Raw genomic sequence first — 21,939 nt, forward strand, 5'->3', positions numbered from 1 at the left:
AGCCAGCCATTTGAAGGGTTGGTAAAATGCCAGTAAATAAATAATCTTTGGTTTTTTTCTTACAACATTTCATCTTTGGTTTTTTCTTCCTTTGCAATATTTAATAAAAGTCATAGAATTTAACTTCTAATCTAAAAATTGCTGCTAATCCAAAAATATACTATATTTCACTTCAGAAGAAAGTGTATGCTTCGCATGTTGTATTTCTCCTACACAGAAGATGATTAGTTGGATCTGATTCACCTTGGGAATGGGAAGTAGGTTTTGGATAATATTACAGGTTACTTGAGAATGCAGAGAGAGGCTCAGAAAAAATAATCAGTACAAACCATGGGCTTTGTTAGCAAGATGGTTAAACTTTTCGAAAAGAGACTAGATTTTGAGGAAATTCCCAACCTACTAAATTATATAAACATGATACAGAAAAGAATGTCAGAAGGCCTTTACCTGGCACATTACCCCTTAACCTTTGACCTAGTGGCCAATTCCTCCTTGCCCTTCAGACCTCAGTTTATTCTTCTTTCTGGAAAGTGTTTCCTATCCCTGCAGCCTTCTAATCCTGTCTGGGCTACATGACCTGCTTTCTCATCCTTAAGACACCCTGAGATTAGTCCCAGTACCACTTTGTAACTGACCATTTTTCTTTTCCTGTCTTTCCCTCAGTCTTTGAATCCCATGGAAGAAGGGACTGTGCCCCTCTTGTTCACTATTATCACCATCTCTTAGTGCAAGCCTCAGTAAGTAAATACTTGAGGAAAGGAAGGATTGCAGGCTCTAGTCTGAGTCCTAGCCTGGATATTATAAGCCTTGTGAATTTGTCAATCTTCTAAGCATCTATTTCCTAATCCATAAACTATAATACATTTTCTGTCAGTTTTCAGGCATGTTATGAGGTTCAAGGAAGGTACAGAAGATCCTAGTATGCATGGTGGGCTCAGTAAGAACAGGACTTGACTTCAGATCCACACTGTGGCCACATTCCATCCTGCGTATACTTACTGAGTGTCTCCTACATTAAGCACTGCTTTAGGATTTGAGCTTACAGTGCAAACACAACACACAGCATTTGTTTTCAAGAACCATAAAGGGCTAGTGCCTAGTTCAACAATAGCACAGCAAAGCTTGCCTCCTTCATCTGGGTAAAAGGATTCTATTTTCATTATCCAACAAGAAAACATTGCCAAAGACTAAGTGATAACCTGTATGAGGAATAAGGCAGTAACAGGCAGCATTTTTACTCTACACAATCAAAGACTAACGGGAGTAAGCATGCATGCAAATAGCCCAGAGGTAAGGATGCCTATGATCCCATCTCTAACATCAATCCCACCATTGTGTACTGGAGAATGAGCGGGTAGGAAGCCAGTGGGATCTCACTTTCTAGAAGGAGATGGCATCTGAGTTCAGTAGAGCTTTCTGAGTAATTTAATTGTTAATTGTTAATAAATTGAGTATTTGCATATGCAAAGTGGATGTTATTCTGCATAGCTGCTTGTATGGGGGCTGAAAAGGAGGACTGATTACCAAGAAAACAGAAATGTGTGATGTAGAGTGTTTCAATCAGATAGCAGAGGAAGGACAGTGGGCAGTAACACTGTCAAGTTTATTGGGCCCTTCTATTTAAGATCTTCTTCCCATACCGGTGGAGATGAAGACTTGATTGGGATGAAAGAGCCATCTCAGGTTTGTGAGCAGCTATTTGCCAAGGCACAAAAAATAAAGAATAGAGAGAGGGGACGTTTGTTGCCCCTACCAGTTACGATCCTGCCAACACCTTCCTGTGTGATTAGAGTGTGGAAAAATCCCAGTGGCTTCCATTTAATATCCACACATTTGGGATTTGTATCCCTGGGTATGAGTTATTTTTGTTGTAGGAAATATTATAGTTGCAATATCTCAACCTTTTCCTCCTCCTTCCCTTCCTCCCATCTTTCCTTCCTTCCCTGATTCGTTGAGGTATAACTGACATACAATAAACTGCACATATTTAAAGTGTACAATTGAGTTTTGATATATGTATATGTCTGTAAAACCTTCATCAAGTCAAGAATATTCGTACATCCATCACCTCCAAAAGTTTCCTCCTGGCCCTCTGGAATCCCTTCCTCCCTTCCTTCCCCCTTCTCCGACACCAGGACTGCTGAACTGCTTTCTGTCACTGTAGATTAATTCACATTTTTTAGAATCTTATAAAAGTAGAATCAGTATGTGCATTTTTTTTTGCCTGGCTGCTTTTACTCAACATTATCTTGAGGACCATTTGTACTGTTGCATATGTTAGTTTCTTCTTTTTAATTGCTCATTGGTAATCCATGGTGCAGATGTACTACAACTTGTTTGTGTATTCGCTTGATAAATATTTGAGTTGTTCCCAATTTGGGGCATTTACAAATAAGCTGCTGTGTACATTTGTGTAGTCATAGGCTCTATTTTCTGTTGGTCTGTTCATTTTTCTGCCTTCACTCATTTCCCATAGATTGAGACTAATGTAAGTTACAGCCAGTGGATAAATACCAAAAGGGTACACAGAATATTTGATTCTGTGTTCTATAAATTTTCTTTCATGAGCAATTGAGTAATAGGAGAAGCTATCAGGAGCTTCTTGGAGGTTTTGAGAATTCTAAATATTTAAACATAAGGTAATGATGCATAAAGATTATAATGCATGAACCTGAACAGTGAAAATGAGATAGAACTTCCTAAATATTTGAACTATTTAAGAGTAGTTTGGGATTTCATTAGAATAAATGAGCTTCAAGTTAGGAATGGCATGCAACAGGAACCTGGGCAAACACTCACAGGGGATATTTATCTTCAGTTCCTTTCCGTCCATAAGTATGTATTGAATGTGTACAGTGTGCCAGACACTGGGGCTATGAAGACAGGTAAATCATAAGAAGCTCACAGCCTAGGTGGGGAGACTGGCAGGTGAGCAGTCACTTGCATTATGGTATAAGAAGCATTTTGTAATAAGTGAATATAGAGAGTGCCAAGAGGCATGTCCTCAGGGACATCTGGCCCGTGGAGGGGACAGAACAGTCAGCAGAGGCTTCCAAGAGGAGGAGGTACTCTCACTCTACATGAAGGGAAGCAGGGCAAGACATGGGTGGAAGTTCATGGGAAGAGAGGTGGCACAAGCAATGAGAGTAGCATGTGCAAAGGTCTGGAGTTCCCAGAAAGCATGAAATGATGGGAAAAGGCAAGTTTGGGGTACTGGGAACATGATAGAGATGAGGGGAAATCCCAGGGTTAAAATATAAAGAGCTGGTACATCATGCTAAGGAGCTTGGCAGTAGGGATCTCTAGAAAGGGCTGGAGGTGGACCTAGACTCAGGTGGGTTTTAGAAAAACAAATATTTACATCAAAATATTCTTTTTCTCCCTTCATATTTAATTTAAGATGTGAGCTATAATATGAACACATTGGGAAAGTGCCAACAACACAAGATAATAAACATAGGTGTCAATTGAGTGGTACAGAAAAGAACTGGGACATTCTAGAGAAGTTTCAGAACAGCAGTTGAAAAGAAAATTTGATGCGACTCTGTGTGGCCCGGATTTGCACAGCCCGTCCTCTCCCAGACTACCATAACATGTGATCACTTTACTCATGTGCATCCCATCTGGTGTATACGGAAGCCGTACAGAGGTCAGGAACCTGAGCATAGCCCATCAAACTCCACTGCCCAGCTGGCAGCTTCCATGGATGCAGCTCAGACCACTGACGGTGCACTTGCACTCTCCCCATAGCACCGCAGATCAGGAGGAGTAATTTTATTCAAATAACAGTAGTTCAAAACTCTCAGTAAACTAAGGTGGATTGGACTTGACTGGAATAGGCTGAGTTGGGAAGAAGGTAATGGTAGAGATGGTGAGGGGTAGGGTTTCCTGGAGTTGGGAAATGAATAATATATATGGAAAAAGAGCTGATTTTAATAGGAGTAGCATGAAAGCAATACAAATGGTATAAATCTGGACAGTGGCAGGTAGTGCCCAGATTGTGGATCTTTGCTTATCTGCTTACATATTCGGAAGTCCAAGGAGGAGCTCTCATGACTTGGGTGGGGCAGTGGAAGTCGAGGCGTTGACAAGCAGCGTGATGTGGTAGTTTACATCTGGCCACTGCAATAGTGGGTCCTGAAGATGCAATTTGGAGACTTCGTCACTTTGGGCAATTTATTTAAACTCTGAATGTTGGTTTCAAAATGTATAAAATTGGGATAATAAAATAATAATACTAACATCATAAGATTATTGTGAGAATTATAGGAGATAATGGGAAAAAAAGTGCCTAGTCTAATTTTTAGAGGATTGTAAGCTCTCTCTATAAGTATCAGGGTTTGTTGACAGTGATAATTATTATCAGTAGCCTTTATTTAAAAAGGAAAGCAGTACTTCTATAATGAGATTCTACATTTTAACATATTATTCTCTTACCACATGGCATTTAAATTTTTTTAAGATTTCTAAAATTGTAACACTTGCTAACATAGCCTGAAGCCTCAAATATAATAAATGAGCACCACTTAAAAATCCAAACAAGCCCCCAAACATATAAAAAAGAGAAGTATCTTATATATAATGATGAAGAATTAAAAACAGCCTTTCTGGAGACAATAAATGACATAGAAACTACAGAAGAGGAATACAGAGAAGCTGAGGCACAGAGAGAAAAAAGGATCTCGAAAAATGAAAGAATATTGAGAGAACTGTGTGACCAATCCAAGCGGAACATTACTCGCATTATAGGGATACCAGAAGAAGAAGAAGAGAGAGAAAGGGATAGAAAGTGTCCTTGAGGAGGTAGTTGCTGAAAACTTCCCCAATCTGGGGAAGGATATAGTCTCTCAGGCCATGGAGATCAACAGATCTCCCAACACAAGGGACCCAAAGAAGACAACACCAAGACACATAGTAATTAAAATGGGAAAGATCAAGGATAAGGACAGACTGTTAAAAGCAGCCATAGGCAGAAATAAGATCACATACAAAGGAAAGCCCATCAGGCTAACATCAGACTTCTCAGCAGAAACCTTACAGGCAAGAAGGGAGGGGCATAATGTATTTAATGCCATGAAGCAGAAGGTCCTGGAACCAAGATTACTTTATCCAGCAAGACTATCATTTAAATTTGAAGGAGGGATTAAACAATTTCCAGATAAGCAAAAGCTGAGAGAGTTTACCTCCCACAAACCATCTCTGCAGTATATTTTGGAAGGACTGCTATATATGGAAGTGTTCCTAGGGTTGGATAGCTGTCTGTCACCAGAAGTAGTAAAACCATGGGAGGGAGGGTGGAGCAGCTGATTGCGAGGCAAATGCAAACTTAAATTGACTATCCCCAAAGTCAATCAAGGGATAGACAAAAAGTCACAATTTGATACCTAGTATATAAAGAATGAATAAGCAAGAAAAAGGAGGAGAAATAGAAAAGAATCTTTATATTGTGTTTGTAACAGCATACTAAGTGAGTTAAGTTAGACTCTTAGATAGTAAGGAAAGTAACCTGGAACCTTTGGTAACCACGGATTTAAAGCCTGAAATAGCAATAAGTACAGACCTATTGATAATCACCCTAAATGTAAATGGACTGAATGAATCAATCAAAAGACATAGAGTCACTGAATGGATAAAACAATAGACCCATCTACATGCTGCTTACAAGAGACTCACCTCAAACCCAAAGACATGTACAGACTAAAAATCAAGGGATGGAAAAAGGTATTTCATGCAAACAACAGGGAGAAAAAGCAGGTGTTGCAGTACTAGTATCAGACAAAATAGACTTCAAAACAAAGGAAGTAACGAGATAAAGAAGGACACTACATAATGATAAAGGGCTCAGTCCAACAAGAGGATATAACCATTATAAATACATATGCACCCAACACAGGAGCACAAGCATATGTGAAACAAATACTAACAGAACTAAACGAGGAAATAGAATGCAATGCATTCATTTTAGGAGACTTCAACACACCATTCACTCCAAAGGACAGATCCACCAGACAGAAAATAAGTAAGGACACAGAGGCACTGAACAACACACTAGAACAGATGGTCCTAATAGACATCTATAGAACTCTACACCCAAAAGCAACAGGATACACATTCTTCTCAAGTACAAATGGAACATTCTCCAGAATAGACCACACACTAGGCCACCAAAATAGCCTCAGTAAGTTCCAAAATATTAAAATCCTACCAACCAACTTTTCAGATCAAAAAGGTATAAAACTAGAAATAAATTGTACAAAGAGCGCAAAAAGGCTCACAAACACATGGAGGCTTAACAACAACCTCTTAAATAGTCAATGGATCAATGACCAAAATATAATGGAGATCCAGCAATGTATGGAAATAAATGACAACAACAACACAAAGCCCCAACTCCTGTGGGATGCAGTGAAAGCAGTCTTAAGAGGAAAGTATATAGCAATCCAGGCATATTTAAAGAAGGAAGAAGAAACCCAAATGAATAGTCTAACGTCACAATTATAAAAATTGGAAAAAGAAGAACAAATGAGGCCTAAAGTCAGCAAAAGGAGGGACATAATAAAGACCAGACAAGAGATAAACAAAATTGAGAAGAATAAAACAATAGAAAAAAATCAATGAAACCAAGAGCTGGTTCTTTGAGAAAATAAACAAAATAGATAAGCCTCTAGCCAGACTTATTAAGAGAAAAAGAGAATCAACACACATGAACAGAATCAGAAACGAGAAAGGAAACATCATGACGGACCCCACAGAAATACAAAGAATTATTAGAGAGTATTATGAAAACCTATATGCTAACAAGCTGGGAAACATAGGAGAAATGGACAACTTCCTAGAAAAATACAACCTTCCAAGACACACCAAGGAAGAAACACAAAATCTAAACAAACCAATTACCAGCAAGGAAATTGAAGCAGTAATCAAAAAACTACCAAAGAACAAAACACTCAGACCAGAATGGATTTACCTCAGAATTTTATCAGACATAGAGAGAAGACATAATACCCATTCTCCTTAAGGTTTTCCAAAAAACAGAAGAGGAGGGAATACTCCCAAACTCATTCTATGAAGCCAACATCACCCTAATACCAAAACCAGGCAAAGACCCCACCAAAAAAGAAAATTACAGACCAATATCCCTGATGAATGTAGATGCAAAACTACTCGATAAAATACTAGCAAACCGAATTCAAAAATATATCAAAAGGATCATACACCATGACCATGTGGGATTCATCCCAGGGATGCAAGGATGGTACAACATTTAAAAATCCATCAACATCATCCACCGCATCAACAAAAAGAAGGACAAAACCACATGATCATCTCCATAGACACTGAAAAAGCATTCGACAAAATTCAACACCCGTTCATGATAAAAACTTTCAATAAAATGGGCATGGAGGGAAAATACCTCAACATATTAAAGGCCATATATGATAAACCCACAGCTAACATCATACTGAACAGCGAGAGGCTGAAAGCTTTTCCTCTGAGATCGAGAACAAGACAGAGATGCCCACTCTCCCCACTGCTATTTAACATAGTACTGGAGGTCCTAGACATGGCAATTAGACAAAACAAAGAAATACAAGAAATCCAGATTGGTAAAGAGGAAGTTAAACTGTCATTATTTGCAGATGACATGATATTGTACATAGAAAACAATAAAGACTCCAATCCAAAATTACCAGAATTAATACTGGAATTCAGCAAAGTTGCAGGATACAAAATTAAAACACAGAAATCTGTAGTGTTTTTTTAACTAATAGAAAGAGGAATCAGGAAAACAATTCCATTCACAATAGCATCAAAAAGAATAAAACACCTAGGAATAAACCTAACCAAAGAAGTGAAAGATCTAAACACTGAAAACTATAAGACACTCTTAAGAGAATTTAAAGAGGACACGACCAAATGAAAACTCATCCCATGCTCTTGTCTAGGAAGATTTAATATAGTCAAAATGGCCATCCTGCCCAAAGCAATGTACAGGTTTGATGCAATTCCTGTCAAATTACCAACAACGTTCTTCAACGAACTGGAATAAATAGTTCAAAAATTCATATGGAAACACCAAAGACCCCGAATAGCCAAAGCAATCCTGAGAAAGAAGAATAAAGTGGGGGTGATCTCACTCCCCAACTTCAAGCTCTACTACAATGCCACAGTAATCAAGACAATTTGGTACTGGCACAAGAACAGAGCCACAGACCATTGGAACAGATTAGAGAGTCCAGACATTAACCCAAACATATATGGTCAATTAATATTCGATAAAGGAGCCATGGACATACAATGGGGAAATGAAAATCTCTTCGACAGATGGTGCTGGCAAAACTGGACAGCTACATGTAAGAGAATGAAACTGGATCGCTGTCTAACCCAATACACAAAAGTAAATTCAAAATGGATAAAGGACTGGAATGTAAGTCATGAAACCATAAAACTCTTAGGAAAAAGCATAGGCAAAAATCTCTCGGACATAAACACGAGTGACTTCTTCATGAACATATCTCCCCGGGCAAGGAAAACAGAAGCAAAAATGAACAAAATGGACTATATGAAGCTGAAAAGCTTCTGTACAGCAAAGGACACCATCAATAGAACAAAAAGGTATCCTACAGTATGGGAGAACATATTCATAAATGACAGATCTGATAAAGGGTTGACATCCAAAATATATAAAGAGCTCACACACCTCAACAATCAACATTAAAAAATGGGCAGAGGAGCTGAATAGACAGTTCTCTATAGAAGAAATTCAGATGGCCAACAGACACATGAAAAGATGCTCCACATCGCTTGTCATCAGAGAAATGCAAATTAGAACCACAATGAGATATCATCTCACACCAGTAAGGATGGCTACCATCCAAAAACAAACACCAACACATGTTGGCAAGGTTTCGGAGACAGGGGAACCTTCCTGCACTGCTGGTGGGAATGTAAATTAGTTCAACCACTATCGAAAGCAGTATGGAGGTTCCTCACAATGCTCAAAATAGACTTACCATTTGACCCAGGAATTCCACTTCTAGGAATTTACCCTAAGAATGCAGAAGCTCAGATTGAAAAAGACAGATGCACCCCTATGGTTATCGCAGCACTATTTACAATAGCCAAGAAATGGAAGCAACCTAAGTGTACATCAGTAGATGAATGGATAAAGAAGATGTGGTACATATATACAATGAAATATTATTCAGCCATAAGAAGAAAACAAATCCTACCATTTACAACAACATGGATGGAGCTAGAGGGTATTATGCTCAGTGAAATAAGCCGAGTGGAGAAAGACAAATGCCAAATGATTTCACCAATCTGTGGAATATAAGAACAAAGGAAAAAGTGAAGGAACAAAACAGCAGCAGAATCACAGAACCCAAGGATGGACTAACAGTTACCAAAGGGAAAGAGACTGGGGAGAATGGGAGGGCAGGGAGGGATAAGCGTGGGGAAGAAGAAAGGGGGTATTATGATTACCATGTATAATGTGGGGGTTGGGGGAAGGGGGAGAGATGTTCAACACAGAGGAGACAAGTAGTGATTGCACAGTATCTGGCTATGCTGATGGACAGTGACTGTAATGGGGTTTGTGGGGGGGACTTGGGGTAGGGGAGAGCCTAGTAAACATAATGGTACTCATGGAGTTGTAGACTAATGATAAATAAATAACAAATAAATTAGTAAGTAGGTAAGTAAATACATACATACATACATAAGAGAATGCAGAAGCACAGTTAAAAAAGACATGTGCACACCAACGTTTGTCAAAGCACTATTCACAAAACCAAGCAAAGTGTCCATCAGTAGATGCACTAATAAAGAAGATGCGGTACATATACACAATGGAATATTATTCAGACATAAGAAGAAAACAAATACTACCATTTGCAAACAACATGGATGGAGCTAGAGGGTATTATGCTCAGTGAAATAAGCCAAGTGGAGAAAGACAATTACCAAATGATTTCACTCATATGTGGAGTATAAGAACAAAGAAAAACTGAAGAAACAAAACAGCAGCAGAATCACAGAAACCAAGAGTGGACTAACCTTTACCAAAGGGAAAGGGACTGCGGAGGATGGGTGTGAAGGGACAGATAAGGAAGGGGAAAAAGAAAGGGGGCATTATGATTAGCATGTATAGTGTGGGGGGGGCATGGCGAGAGCTGTGCAACACAGAGAAGATAAGTAGTGATTTTACAGCAACTTACTACGCTGATGGACAGTGACTGGGAAGGGGTATGTGGGGAGATCTTGGTGAAGGGGGGAGCCTAGTAAATATGATGTCCTTCATTTAACTATAGATTAATGATACCAAAATAAAAAATAATTGTAAATTGAATTAAGAAGTGGAGAAAAGTGAAGAGATGTTTCATAAAACAAGGTATACAAATGGCCAATAAGTACATGGAAAAACATTCAGCAACATTAGTCATCAAATAAATGCAAACCTAAATGACATAGTGACATCACAATTACGTCAGAATGATTAAAATTTAACAAACTTACACCGCGAGACATCAACTGTTGATCAAACTGGTGGGCATGTAAAATGGTATACCATTTCTGGGAAAAAGATCCAGCACTTTGGATAAACTTAAAAACATACTGACCTTATGGCCCAGCAATTCCACTTGTAGGCTTTTACCCAAATGAAAATGGGTGCTTATGGTTACAAAAAGACCTATATCCAAACCTTCTCAGAGAGGCTTTATTCATAGTAGGAAAAACTAAAAACAGACTTTAAAAAATCTGTGGTTTATTCTTACAATGAAGTACTACTCATCAATAGAAAGGCCTGAATCACCAATATAAGATGATTGAATCTCACAGACATGATGAGTAAAAAAACCTTATGCAAAAAAAAAAACAAAAAACTTACAACTGCAGGCATGCCGCTCGGGCGGTGGGCATGGGCCTGGCTGAGGGCGCCACGGAGCAGAGGCAGGTGGCGGCGAGGGGCGGGCACACCGGACGCGGGGAGCTGTCAGCGGCCGCTCTCGCAGGGCCGCCGCGCTGGCTGTACACTTTGCACCGTATGAAGGCTTTGAGGGAACTTCGGCCGCGGCAGTGGCGGTGGAGGCGGCGGCGGGCAGCCGCTTCCTGTGGAGGGAGGAGCGTTCGTCTGAGCGAGGCCAGGCAGGAGGCCTACCCTCGAGCGCCTCCCGAGCCCGCGCCCGCACCTGCTGGTCCCCAGCCCGGCGGTTCCTCGCGGTCGCCCAGGAGGTGGGCCACGGTGGCTGTGGCTCGGTAACGAAGCGGCATCAGGGTACCGGGGATGGCTGGGCCGCCGCGCAGGCGCCTTGGGAAAATAACCCCGGGGTCACCGTGGCGCGCTGCCTGATGGGGGCGGCCAGGGAAGCCCTGCTAACCCAACCGGGAGAGCGCAGCAGCTTGCAGGGACCGGCGGGACGCCCGCCAGGAGCTCACCCTGCTGTAACCCTCACATCTCTGATTTTTTTTTTCAGGGTCTCATTATTATCTAGTCAGGAATACACGGGTTTTATTTTCAGTATCATTAATCAACAATTATATGAGCAATATTATGGTTAGTAGACTCCCCAGATCATCAAGTCCCCCACCTACCACATACCCTATTAGAGTCACCGTCCATCAGCATAGTAAGATACTAAAGAATCAGTACTTGAATTCTCTGGTGGAACCCCTCCCACATTATGTGAGCAAATCATAATGCCCCATTTGCACCCTTCTCCTTCCCTTCCCAACCAGACTTCCTAGTCCTTTACCTTTGGTAAACTGGTGATGGGGGGAGTCTAGTAAACATAATGTTACCCATGTAATTGGAGATTAATGATAAACACATAATTAAATAACTAAATAATTGATAGAATGCAGCAGCCCAGTTTAAAAAAGACATGTGCACCTCTATGTCTATCACAGCACTATTCACAATAGCTAAGCTAAGTGTCCATCAGAAGATAAGCAGTGGAATATTATTCGGCCACATGAAGAAAAGAAATCCTACCATTTGAAACAACATGGATGGTGCTAAAGTGTATCATACTGTGAAATAAGCCAGGCTGTGAAAGACAAGTATCAAATGATTTCAACAACCTCTGTTGAAGGAGAGCCAAGATAAACTGAATGAACAAAACAGCACCAGATTCACAGAACCCAAGAATAGACTAGCAGTTACCAAAGGGAAAGGGACTGGGGTGGATAGTTCAGAATGGAGGGATAATGGGAGAGGGAAAGAAAACGTGCATTGTGATTAGCACACATAATGTGGGAGGGAGGGGGTCACAGGGAGGGCTGTACAACACAGAGAAGACAAGTAGTGATTCTACAGTATCTTAACTATGCTCATGGACAGTGACTGCAATGGGCTATCTGGGGGTATCTTCTTGATGGGGGGAGTCTAGTAAACATAATGTTACTCATGTAGTTTTAGACTAATGAGAAATAAAGAAAGAATAAATAAGTACATAAATGAATACATATATACATACATACATAAAAAACAAATAATAGAATGAAGCAGCCCATTTTATAAAAGACATGTGCACCCCTATGTTTATTACAGCACTATTCACAATAGCCAAGCTAAGTGTCCATCAGCAGATGAACAGTGCAATATTATTAGGCCATATGAAGAAAACAAATCCTACCATTTGCAACAACATGGATGGAGCAAGAGGGTATTATGCTCAGTGAAATAAACCAGGCAGAGAAAGACAAGTATCAAATGATTTCACTAACCTGTGGAGAAGGATAACCAAGACAAACTAAATGAGCAAAACAGCACCAAATTCACAGAATCGAAGAATGGACTAACATTTACCAAAGGGAAAGGGACTATGGTGAATAGTTGGGAGTGGAGGGATAGGGGAAGAGGGAAAGAAAGCACGCATTGCAATTAGCATGTATAATGTGGGAGGGGGTTCACAGGGAGGGCTGTACAACACAGAAAAGATAAGTAAGTTATTCTACAGTATCTTACTATGCTCATGGACAGTGAGTGCAATAGATTAGCTTGGGGCATCTTCGTGATGGGGGTAGTTTAGTAAACATAATGTTAATCATCTAATTGTATATTAATGACAGAAAGATAGATAGATAGACAAGATACTTAATGGCAAGTATTAAAATTAAGAACTGAACACTAATGAAATATTATTGTTTAGTCTACAGATGTTCAGATTTGCTTAAGTGTCCCAACAATGCCCCTTTTAGCAAAAGAAAACATGTTTTTTTCCTGGCCGGGGATCAGTTGTTTCCATTCATCTGGAAGAGTACCTCAGTCTGTCTTTGTCTTTAGTGACTGACAATTTTGAGGAGTGCAAGCCAGTAATTTTGTAGACTGTCCCTCAGTATGTGTTTGTCTGATGTGGGTTCAAGAGGAAATTCCAGCTGTGTGAATATTGGTCATGATGGTACTTCGCAATTGGTTAGTGTTTTTAGTACCTTTTCATGAGGCACACGCAGCCTGTCTAATTTGCAGGAGGTGCTTCTTTTCACCATAGGATAGTGTGTGCCATGGTTTCCCACCACAACGTTAATATTTCGCTCTTTGAAATAGTACCTGTTGGGAGATACTTGGAGACCAAGTAATGTAAAGTTGATTCCAGGGTACTTGCTCCCCCTAGTATTGCCAAGGTTACAATGACAGTGGCAGACAGCATGTCAGCTCTGGTGGCTGTTTCCCAGGACCAATTTCTGTCTTCCCCCTAGATTGTATGCCTTGTATTAGCACAATGCCTGGCACACAGTAAATGGCAGTTTCTTACCTGATTCATTTCTTTTATGTCAGCAATTAGAATGTGTATTGTAATTATCTGCCTATATGTCTTTCCCATAGACTGTGAGCTTGTTGAGAGTAGTCATCATGGCTTATTGCTTTTCTGTCCCCAGTGTCTGTCACATATTATTAGGTGCTTGAAAATTACATGTTTAAATTAGTGGCATGCAGCAGACGCTAGGAGAGAAGGTAAGGGCTACAAGTCAATCAGCAGACTGCACTTTCCCTGCTCTAAGCGGATGTGACGGCAAGGGTAGCGGAAGACGCGGCCGGCGCAGACCGCGTGGAAACCCACACATCTCAGCCTCCGCGCTGGCGGTTGGGCCTCAGAATTCCGCGGGTGGGGAGGATAGTGGTACGGGACACCGAAAACCGATTTCTGTGCTCCCGGCATTCCACGTAGACGGTGCTTACCTTTGACCCTTCTCTCCCTTCCTACAAATCCGGGCTTCTGCTGCTACTAGTCTCGGGAAGATGGTGGCTGCTGCTGTCGTGCTGCCTGTCGAGTGGATAAAGAACTGGGAGTGTCCAGGTTGGAGGCGGGCGCGGGCTGGGGCGTCAACTACGCTCTCACCTCTGCTGAGAGGTTGGGAGAGGGGTGGCAGTGCTCCTTCCCCCATGGCGCAACGGGCGGGGATGGTTGTATTGGAGTTTCGAACTCGGAGAGGGGCGGTGCTGGTCACCGCCGCTGACCTCCTTCCTTCCCTGGTCTCCTGAACTCCCCATAAAAGGCTTTTCCCGCGACCCCCGAGGTGGCGGACAGAAGAGACAGCAGGCACAGGTCTCACAACAGGGTTTATTATCTGCAAAGACAAAAGTGGCTGCCTCAGAGCTGAAATGAGAGCAGCAGCTAGCGTGGGGGCTCCCTGGCCTATATACTCTCTTGAGGAGAGGAAGTTGGTCAGGTGTTTTCTGAGAAGCGTTGCCTTACAGGGAAATGGAAACAAGTTTGTTGGGGCTGTTTTTCTTGGCAGGTGGCTCTCAGATGTGGGTGTTCTCATTCATTACATTCCCACGTTTTGTTTATGGTATTCTGAGAGGGAGTATTGGTACTGGCAAAAATGGTCGGCGATCGTCTTTTCTTAGCTACTTCTTGCGGGTTTAGGACGGAGGTTCTCTGCTGGTGTAAAGTTCTCTGCTGGTATGGAAAAGAAGAAAAGAGAAGAGAAGGGATGGTGTGTAAGTCTGCACTCGAAGGTCTCTCAGCAATTGGAGGTGGTGCCCGTGTCTGAGTCTCTGTGCATCTGGTCTTCTTGAGTATTTAACCGTTAGTAGTCTTGGGTCAGCATTTGGTTGATGGTTTGATTGGTGATTTTAGAGATTTGAGTAAGGAGTAAGGCTCGGAGGCAGTTGAGGAAGCAGGGGGCTAGTAGGAGTAGGGCACAAACAGCTAGTAGGGGTGAGAGAAGAGGTGAGAGAAGATTTAGAAAATGGTCAGGAAGGGGCCATGTGGGGCTGCTATTGGGATTTCTTCTCTTATTAAGGAGTTCTTTTGAGAGGTTAGTTAGCCGCTAGATATTGTATTCAATTTTACCTGATTGGTTAACATAGTAGCAGCACTCTTCTTGTAAGAAGAGGCATGTTCCGTCTTTTTCCGCAGTTAGGAGATCTAAGGCCCTCCTATTCTGTAGGGTAACTTCTGCTAGAGAGGAAAGTTGGAGTTGGAGACTGAATGGATTGAGCAGTGACTTCTACAGTAGTTGCTAGCTTGTTGGTGAGGTCGAAGAGGTCTTGAGTGAAACGGTGGGAGGATAATAATGAGTGGGATAGACTCCCTGATGGTAGCCCAGCAGCTGTCATAGCTGTGATGAGGCTCGCCCCGACTAATCAGACTCGGTGTCTGTGTGGGAGTGCTGCACGGATTTTGTGATGATAATTTTCCCTCTCCCGTCTGGGGGATTGATGTTGTGGAGGCCTACTGCTGCGATTCGGTCTGAGTGTCAGGATGTGGAGTTGTTAATGGTGAAGGTGACATTGGGTTTATTATTAGATGACACAGGCGGGTGGGATTTATTCCCCATGCTCCAGTTTGTTTTACAGTGGGGTAGGAGTAGTGCTATTTACAGCTCCACGAGGGGCACCCCACCCACCCGTTGGGATCACTTCTGCAGAGATACTTGGCAAAGATGTTGTGGGCAGAAAGAGGACAGCTATGGTCTATGCAGGTTTTCGAGGTCATTAAAGGTTAGGAAGATAGATGGGATGTGTGAGAGAGCACATGAGGAGGAATTTAAGATTTTACTATTTTCTACATCGTGAAGTTTCCAGACGTCAAAGGTGTACTGGCCAGGGGGAGAAGTACAGTTTTTTGGGAGGGATGTGTGAATGAGAAGAGAGAGAAGGAGGGATGAGATTAGGCTAGATGGCATCTTTCTTTCAGGATAGGAGGACGCACGAGAGTGTTTATTCTTCAACGATGGGTGCACGAGGAGTGGAGTGGATCTTCTTGGGTTTGAGGGTCAACGGTCCAGTAAAGGTCATTGAATGATGGTCTATGGGATGAGAGTGGGGAGGAGAGGAGTGGTAATGTTTGACACGAGAGTTATGGAGACAGTATGGAAAGTTGGCTAACTTTACTGCTGTGGGGGTTGTGAGTATGGCTTGGTAGGAGCCCTGCCATTTGGGGGTTGGGGGTTATGTTTTTTATGAGGAGAGGTGATAAAAACTCTGTCGCCTATGTGATAGGTGTTCATGGAATGCTGCACTGGGGCAGGAGTGAGAAAGTTGGCATGAGAGCAAAGGAGGTTTCTTATAAGTTGGAGAAGAGGTGTCATGTAGGCGGGGGGCAGTTGAGGGGGGCTGGAAGGATTCCTGGAGGAAGACTGGCCTTATGTATAGGAGCTGGAAGGGAAATAGGAGGGTGGGTTTTTTTGGTAAGCTACATAATCTCAAGAGTGCGAGAGGAAGGAGGTGAATCCAGTCTAGGTGAAGTTCGAGGGATAGTTTGGTGAGTATACTCTTTAGAGTCCTGTTCGTTCTTTCTACTTTTCCTGAGGATTGGGGGTGATATGGGATGTGGAAATGCCAGGGAATGCCAAGTGATTGGACTAGGGGTTGGGTAATTTCAGAAACGAATTCTGGGCTATTATCTGATTGTATGAATGTGGGAATGCCGCAATGACGGATGATGTCACTGAGGAGGAGTTTGGAGGCAGTAGAGGCTTTCTTGCTGGTAGTGGGGAAGGCTTCAACCCATCCGGTAAATGTGTCTACTAGGACTAGGAGGTATTTGTGTTTTCTATCGAGGGCATGTGAGTAAAAACAATTTGCCAATCGGGGCCTGGCAGATGCCCTCAGGCTTGGTGGGAGGGAAAAGTGGGTTTGTGAGATGAGGTACTAGGACTGGTTTTTAGCAAACTTCACATGATGAGGCGAGATGCTGTAGGAATTTGATATTGTTCGGTGAGAGGGGGATGAAAGGTTTCACGTACTGCTGAAGCATGTGTGCGTCTGCATGAAATAGTTTATGTAAGTAGGTAAAAAGGGATTGAGGCATAGGGGATGAAGAGGGGTATTTTGGGGAGTGGTGAAGAGGAGTTTTGCTGCTGTTAGGGTTGCCTTTTTTGTTGCTTCATCAGCTTGGTTATTACCCAGAGATGGTGGATTGGTCTGTTTGGTGTGCTTTGCAATGGACTAGGCCTATAGCCTTTGGGAGCTGTGATGCTTTGAGAAGTGTGGTGATGTGAGGGTGGTTTGTGATTGAGGTCCCTTTTGTGGTAAGGAGGCCCCTCTCTTTCCAGATGGCTGCATGGGAGAGAAAAATGTGGAAGTCATACTTGGAGTCAGTGTAGATTGTAAGAGAAGAATTACTGGCAGGAGTAAAGGCTCTAGTTATAGCAATACGTTTGGCTTGCTGGTTAGTGGTGTTGGAAGGAAGGGTTTGGGCCTCAGTAACTTCAGTGAGAGATACTACTGCATATCCTGCAATGCGGGTATGGTTATGTATAAAAGAGCTCCCGTCCGTGAACCAGGTATAATGGGCTTGAGGGAGGGCTCCCTCCTGCAGATGTGCGGGGTGAGGGACTCACTTGCTTAGGTGTTACATACAAGAATGGGGAGTGTAAGGGGATGGGTGTTGTGCAGATAGAAGGTTGGCTAGATTGTGAGGGGGGAAGGTTGCAAAGGTAAGAGAGGGATCTTCAGTGAGGGATGTTTGAAGGGTTAGGATTCGGCAGGGGGGTAGCGTTTGAAATCCTCTGTAAGTGAGAAGTTCTATGAGGTGGTGTGGGGAACACATATGCGTGAAATCATTTGGTACTTGTCTTTCTCTGCCAGGCTTATTTCACTGAGCATAATGCCCTCTACCTCCATGCATGTTGTTGCAAATGGTACAATTTGTTTTATTCTTATGGCTGAATAATATTACATTGTGTATATGTACCACATCTTCTTTATCCATTCATCTACTGATGGACACTTAGGTTGCTTCCATTTCTTGGCTATTGTAAATAGTGCTGCGATAAACATAGGGGTGCATGTGTGTTTTTCAATCTGGGCTGCTGTTATTCTTAGGGTAAATTCCTAGAAGTGCAATTCCTGGGTCTAATGGTATTTCTATTTTGAGCTTTTTGAGGAACCTCCATTGTGCTTTCCACAATGGTTGAACTAATTTACATTCCCACCAACAGTGTAGGAGGGTTCCCCTTTCTTCACAACCTCGCCAACATGTGTTGTTGTTTGTCTTTTGGATGGTAGCGATCCTTACTTGTGTGAGGTGATATCTCTTTGTGCTTTAAATTTGCATTTCTCTGATGACTAGCAATGTGGAGCATCTTTTCATGTGTCTGTTAGCCATCTGAATTTCTTCTTTGGAGAACTGTCTGTTCAGCTCCTGTGCCCATTTTTTAATTGGATTATTTGCTTTTTTGTTGAGGTGCATGAGCTCTTTATATATTTTGGATGTCAACCCTTTATCGGATCTGTCATTTATGAATATATTCTCCCATACTGTAGGCTGCCTATTTGTTCTGTTGATGGTGTCCTTTGCTGTACAGAAGCTTTTCAGTTTGATGTAGTCCCACTTGTTCATTTTTGCTTTTGTTTCCCTTGCCCAGGGAGATAAGTTCATGAAGAAGTCACTCATGTTTATGTCCAAGAGATTTTTGCCTATGATTTTTCCTAAGAGTTTTATGGTTTCATGACTTACATTCAGGTCTGATCCATTTCGAATTTACTTTTGTGTATGGGGTTAGACAATGGTCCGGTTTCATTCTCTTATATGTAGCTGTCCAGTTTTGCCAGCACCATCTGTTGAAGAGGCTGTCATTTCCCCATTGTATGTCCATGACGAATAGGAGCATTCTTATTCAAGTATCTTGGTGTACACATTGTGTGTTTTGTTGGGTATATATTGAGGTGTACAATTACTGGGTTCTAGATTGTGATTAACTTCAGCTCTGGTGGATACTGTCAAACTATTTGAAAATATACTCCCCTCAGCAGTGTATGACAGACAGTTTACTTTGCTTCACATCCTGGCTACCATTTAATATTGTCGGACTTGAAATTTTTGGTCAATATGATAAGTATGTAATGGTATTTTATTGGGGCTTATATTTTCATGGGCATCTTATTATATGTTATTGGTCATTTAGATTTCTGGTTTCTTGTAAAAGGCCAATTTATATCTTTTCCCACTTTTTTATTGGATTGTTTTGCATTTCTTACATTGATCTGTAGTTTTTATGTAGTCTGTATTTGTGCCCTTTGTTGGTTACATTGTGTGTGGAAAATATGTTGTTATTCTTTGGCTAGCATTTCTGCTTTTATAATAGTGACTTTGGAAGAACAAAAGTTACTCGTTTTAATGTGGCCCAGTTTATCAGTCTTTTGCAGTATGATTAGTACTCTTTTGTGTTTAGCAGTCTTTCCCCATTCCAACGTTAGTGAATTTAATCCTCTTATGATTTTCTGGAAACACATTATTTTGCTTTTCATTTTTAGGTTTTACCTGACTAGAATTGATTTCACATCTGCTGGGAAGTAGGAGTGGCAATATATTGTCATTGATGTATATGTAGAAAATGCAGCCTCACACTGATAGTTGTTGGCAGAAGGAATTTTAATACCCTTTTGAGATAATTGTAGATACCCTTATTTGATACCATGTTAAAATTTGTCTAGTGGTAGGTTCTTAATGGTTTGTTGTAATGCCAGATCCAAAACCACATCTGTGAACTTTGTGTACTTTGTTAAATTTAAATGCATTTGTCTCTCTTCTACTGGGTGTCTTCTACCCATGCATTATTTTGCAACATCATTTATCAGTCCTTTGGAAAATACCGGTTCACTGAATGATGCAGGTCTTTCAAATACTGAAACAGTGCATTGTATTACATAAAAAAAACACATTGAACTAATCAGGAAAGTTGTTACCATCTGCGAACAAATCCATGGCTGCAGAGACAAGTTTTCCAAAATTCTAATTTTTGTTTGAAACTTTACCTTCTATCATTAGCAACAAATACTCTCATTTGCTTTCCTTGAAGTTCTTTTTTGAGAAAATGTCTGTGAAAGACCCAAGTCTGAATAACCATAGTTTATCAGTTCTTTCTAGTAAAATTGGTATTCTGTGCAAGCAGCTAGTTCAGTTCACAATTCAAATATTGCATAAGTGATTTTCCTGGAGACAATAACAGTATTTTGGTGTGCAGCAGAAATGCTTTATGTTCTTTCCATTTCATTACATAGAAATTAAAAATGTACTAAAAAAGACATTTTTAGGGCTGAAGATTTAACAAAATTAATAATGTTTACTGCATTAAAGACATTTTCTTTTTTATTAAGGTATCATTTCTATACACTCTTATGAAGGTTTCACATGAAAAACAATGTGGTTGCTACACTCACCCATTTTATCGAGACCCCCACACCCCATTGAAGTCGCTGTCCATCAGTGTAGTAAGATGCCACAGAGTCACTACTTGTCTTCTCTGTGCTACACTGAAAGACATTTTCTTTATTGTAGATAAAAACCCATAACAGATCAATTCTTAACAATTTTTTAAGTGAACAGTGTGGTGTTGTATTACAGACCTATAGATCTTTTTCATCTTGCATGACTGAAGTTTTATGCCCATTGAGCAACTCTCCCATTTCCCTTTGCCCTTAACCACCTAGCAGCAACTGAAATTCTGCTTTTTGCTACTATGATCTTGACTACTTTAGATACCTCATATAAGTAGGATCATACAGTATTTATTGTTCTGTGACTGATTTCACTCAGTCTCAGGGCTCATCCATGTTTTGGTATATGACTGGGTTTCTTTCTTAATGACTGAATAATATTCCATCATATGTATAATCCACATTTTCATTATACATTTGTCTGTTGATGGACATTTGGGTGGTTTTTACCTCTTGGCTACTATAAATAATGCTGCGGTGAACTTGGGAGTGCAAATACCTCTTTGAGATACTGATTTCATCTCTTATGAATGAATACCCAGAAGTGGGATTGCTGGATTGTATGGTAGTTCTATTTTTAATTTTTTGAGTAGCTTCCACACTATTTTCTGTAGTGGCTGCACCATCCATTTCACATTCCCACCAACAGTTCACAAGGATTCCAATGTCTGCACATCTTTCCCAATGCCTTTTTTTTAAGAATTGAATTTTTACAGCAGTTTTGGGCTCACAGAAAAATTGAGAGGAAGGTACAGAAATTTCTCATTTACTCCTTGCCCCCAACACATGTATAGCTTGCTCCATTATCAACATTCAGTACATTAGAATTGTGAACCTACATTGACACATTATAATCATCCAAAGTTCATAGTTTACCTTTTACTTCACTGTTGATGTACATTCTGTGGGTTTGGACACATGCCTAATGATGTGCATCCATCATTATAGTATAGGAGTATTTTCACTGCCCTAAAAACCCTCTGTGTTCCACCTATTTATCCGTTCTCCTACCTCCACCTCCTGGCAACCACTCATCTTTTTACTGTCTCCATAGTTTTGCCTCAGCCACAATGCCATGTAGTTGGAAATATAAAATATGTAGCCTTTTCAGGTTGGCTTTTTTCACTTAGTAATGTGCGTTTGAGATTTCTCCATGTCTTTTCATGACTTGATAGCTCATGTCTGTTTGGTGTTGAATAATATTGCATTGTGTGGATGTACCAGTTTGTTTATCTAATCACCTACTGAAGGACTTGTTGGTTATT

The 21,939-nt window shown here is 41.0% G+C and overlaps 1 protein-coding gene and 1 long non-coding RNA gene across 2 annotated transcripts in view; one reads left to right on the forward strand and one right to left on the reverse strand.

Moving 5' to 3' along the window:
* Window positions 1-3,408: 3,408 nt before the first annotated feature.
* Window positions 3,409-11,323, reverse strand: LOC140848070 (uncharacterized). The gene is made up of 3 exons (XR_012128644.1): window positions 11,193-11,323; window positions 10,892-11,112; window positions 3,409-4,137 (listed from the first exon to the last, which is right to left on the reverse strand). It is a non-coding gene; the product is annotated as an uncharacterized lncRNA (long non-coding RNA).
* Window positions 11,324-16,885: 5,562 nt separating this feature from the next.
* Window positions 16,886-21,939, forward strand: part of LOC108409545 (THO complex subunit 2-like) — a 105,250-nt gene continuing 100,196 nt past the window's right edge. The window contains 1 exon segment of the mRNA XM_073211738.1: window positions 16,886-16,967. Coding sequence (XP_073067839.1) covers window positions 16,886-16,967 — 82 coding nt within the window.

Source organism: Manis javanica, chromosome 1, assembly GCF_040802235.1.
Source record: "Manis javanica isolate MJ-LG chromosome 1, MJ_LKY, whole genome shotgun sequence".
In the NCBI taxonomy this organism is placed as follows: Eukaryota; Metazoa; Chordata; class Mammalia; order Pholidota; family Manidae; genus Manis; species Manis javanica.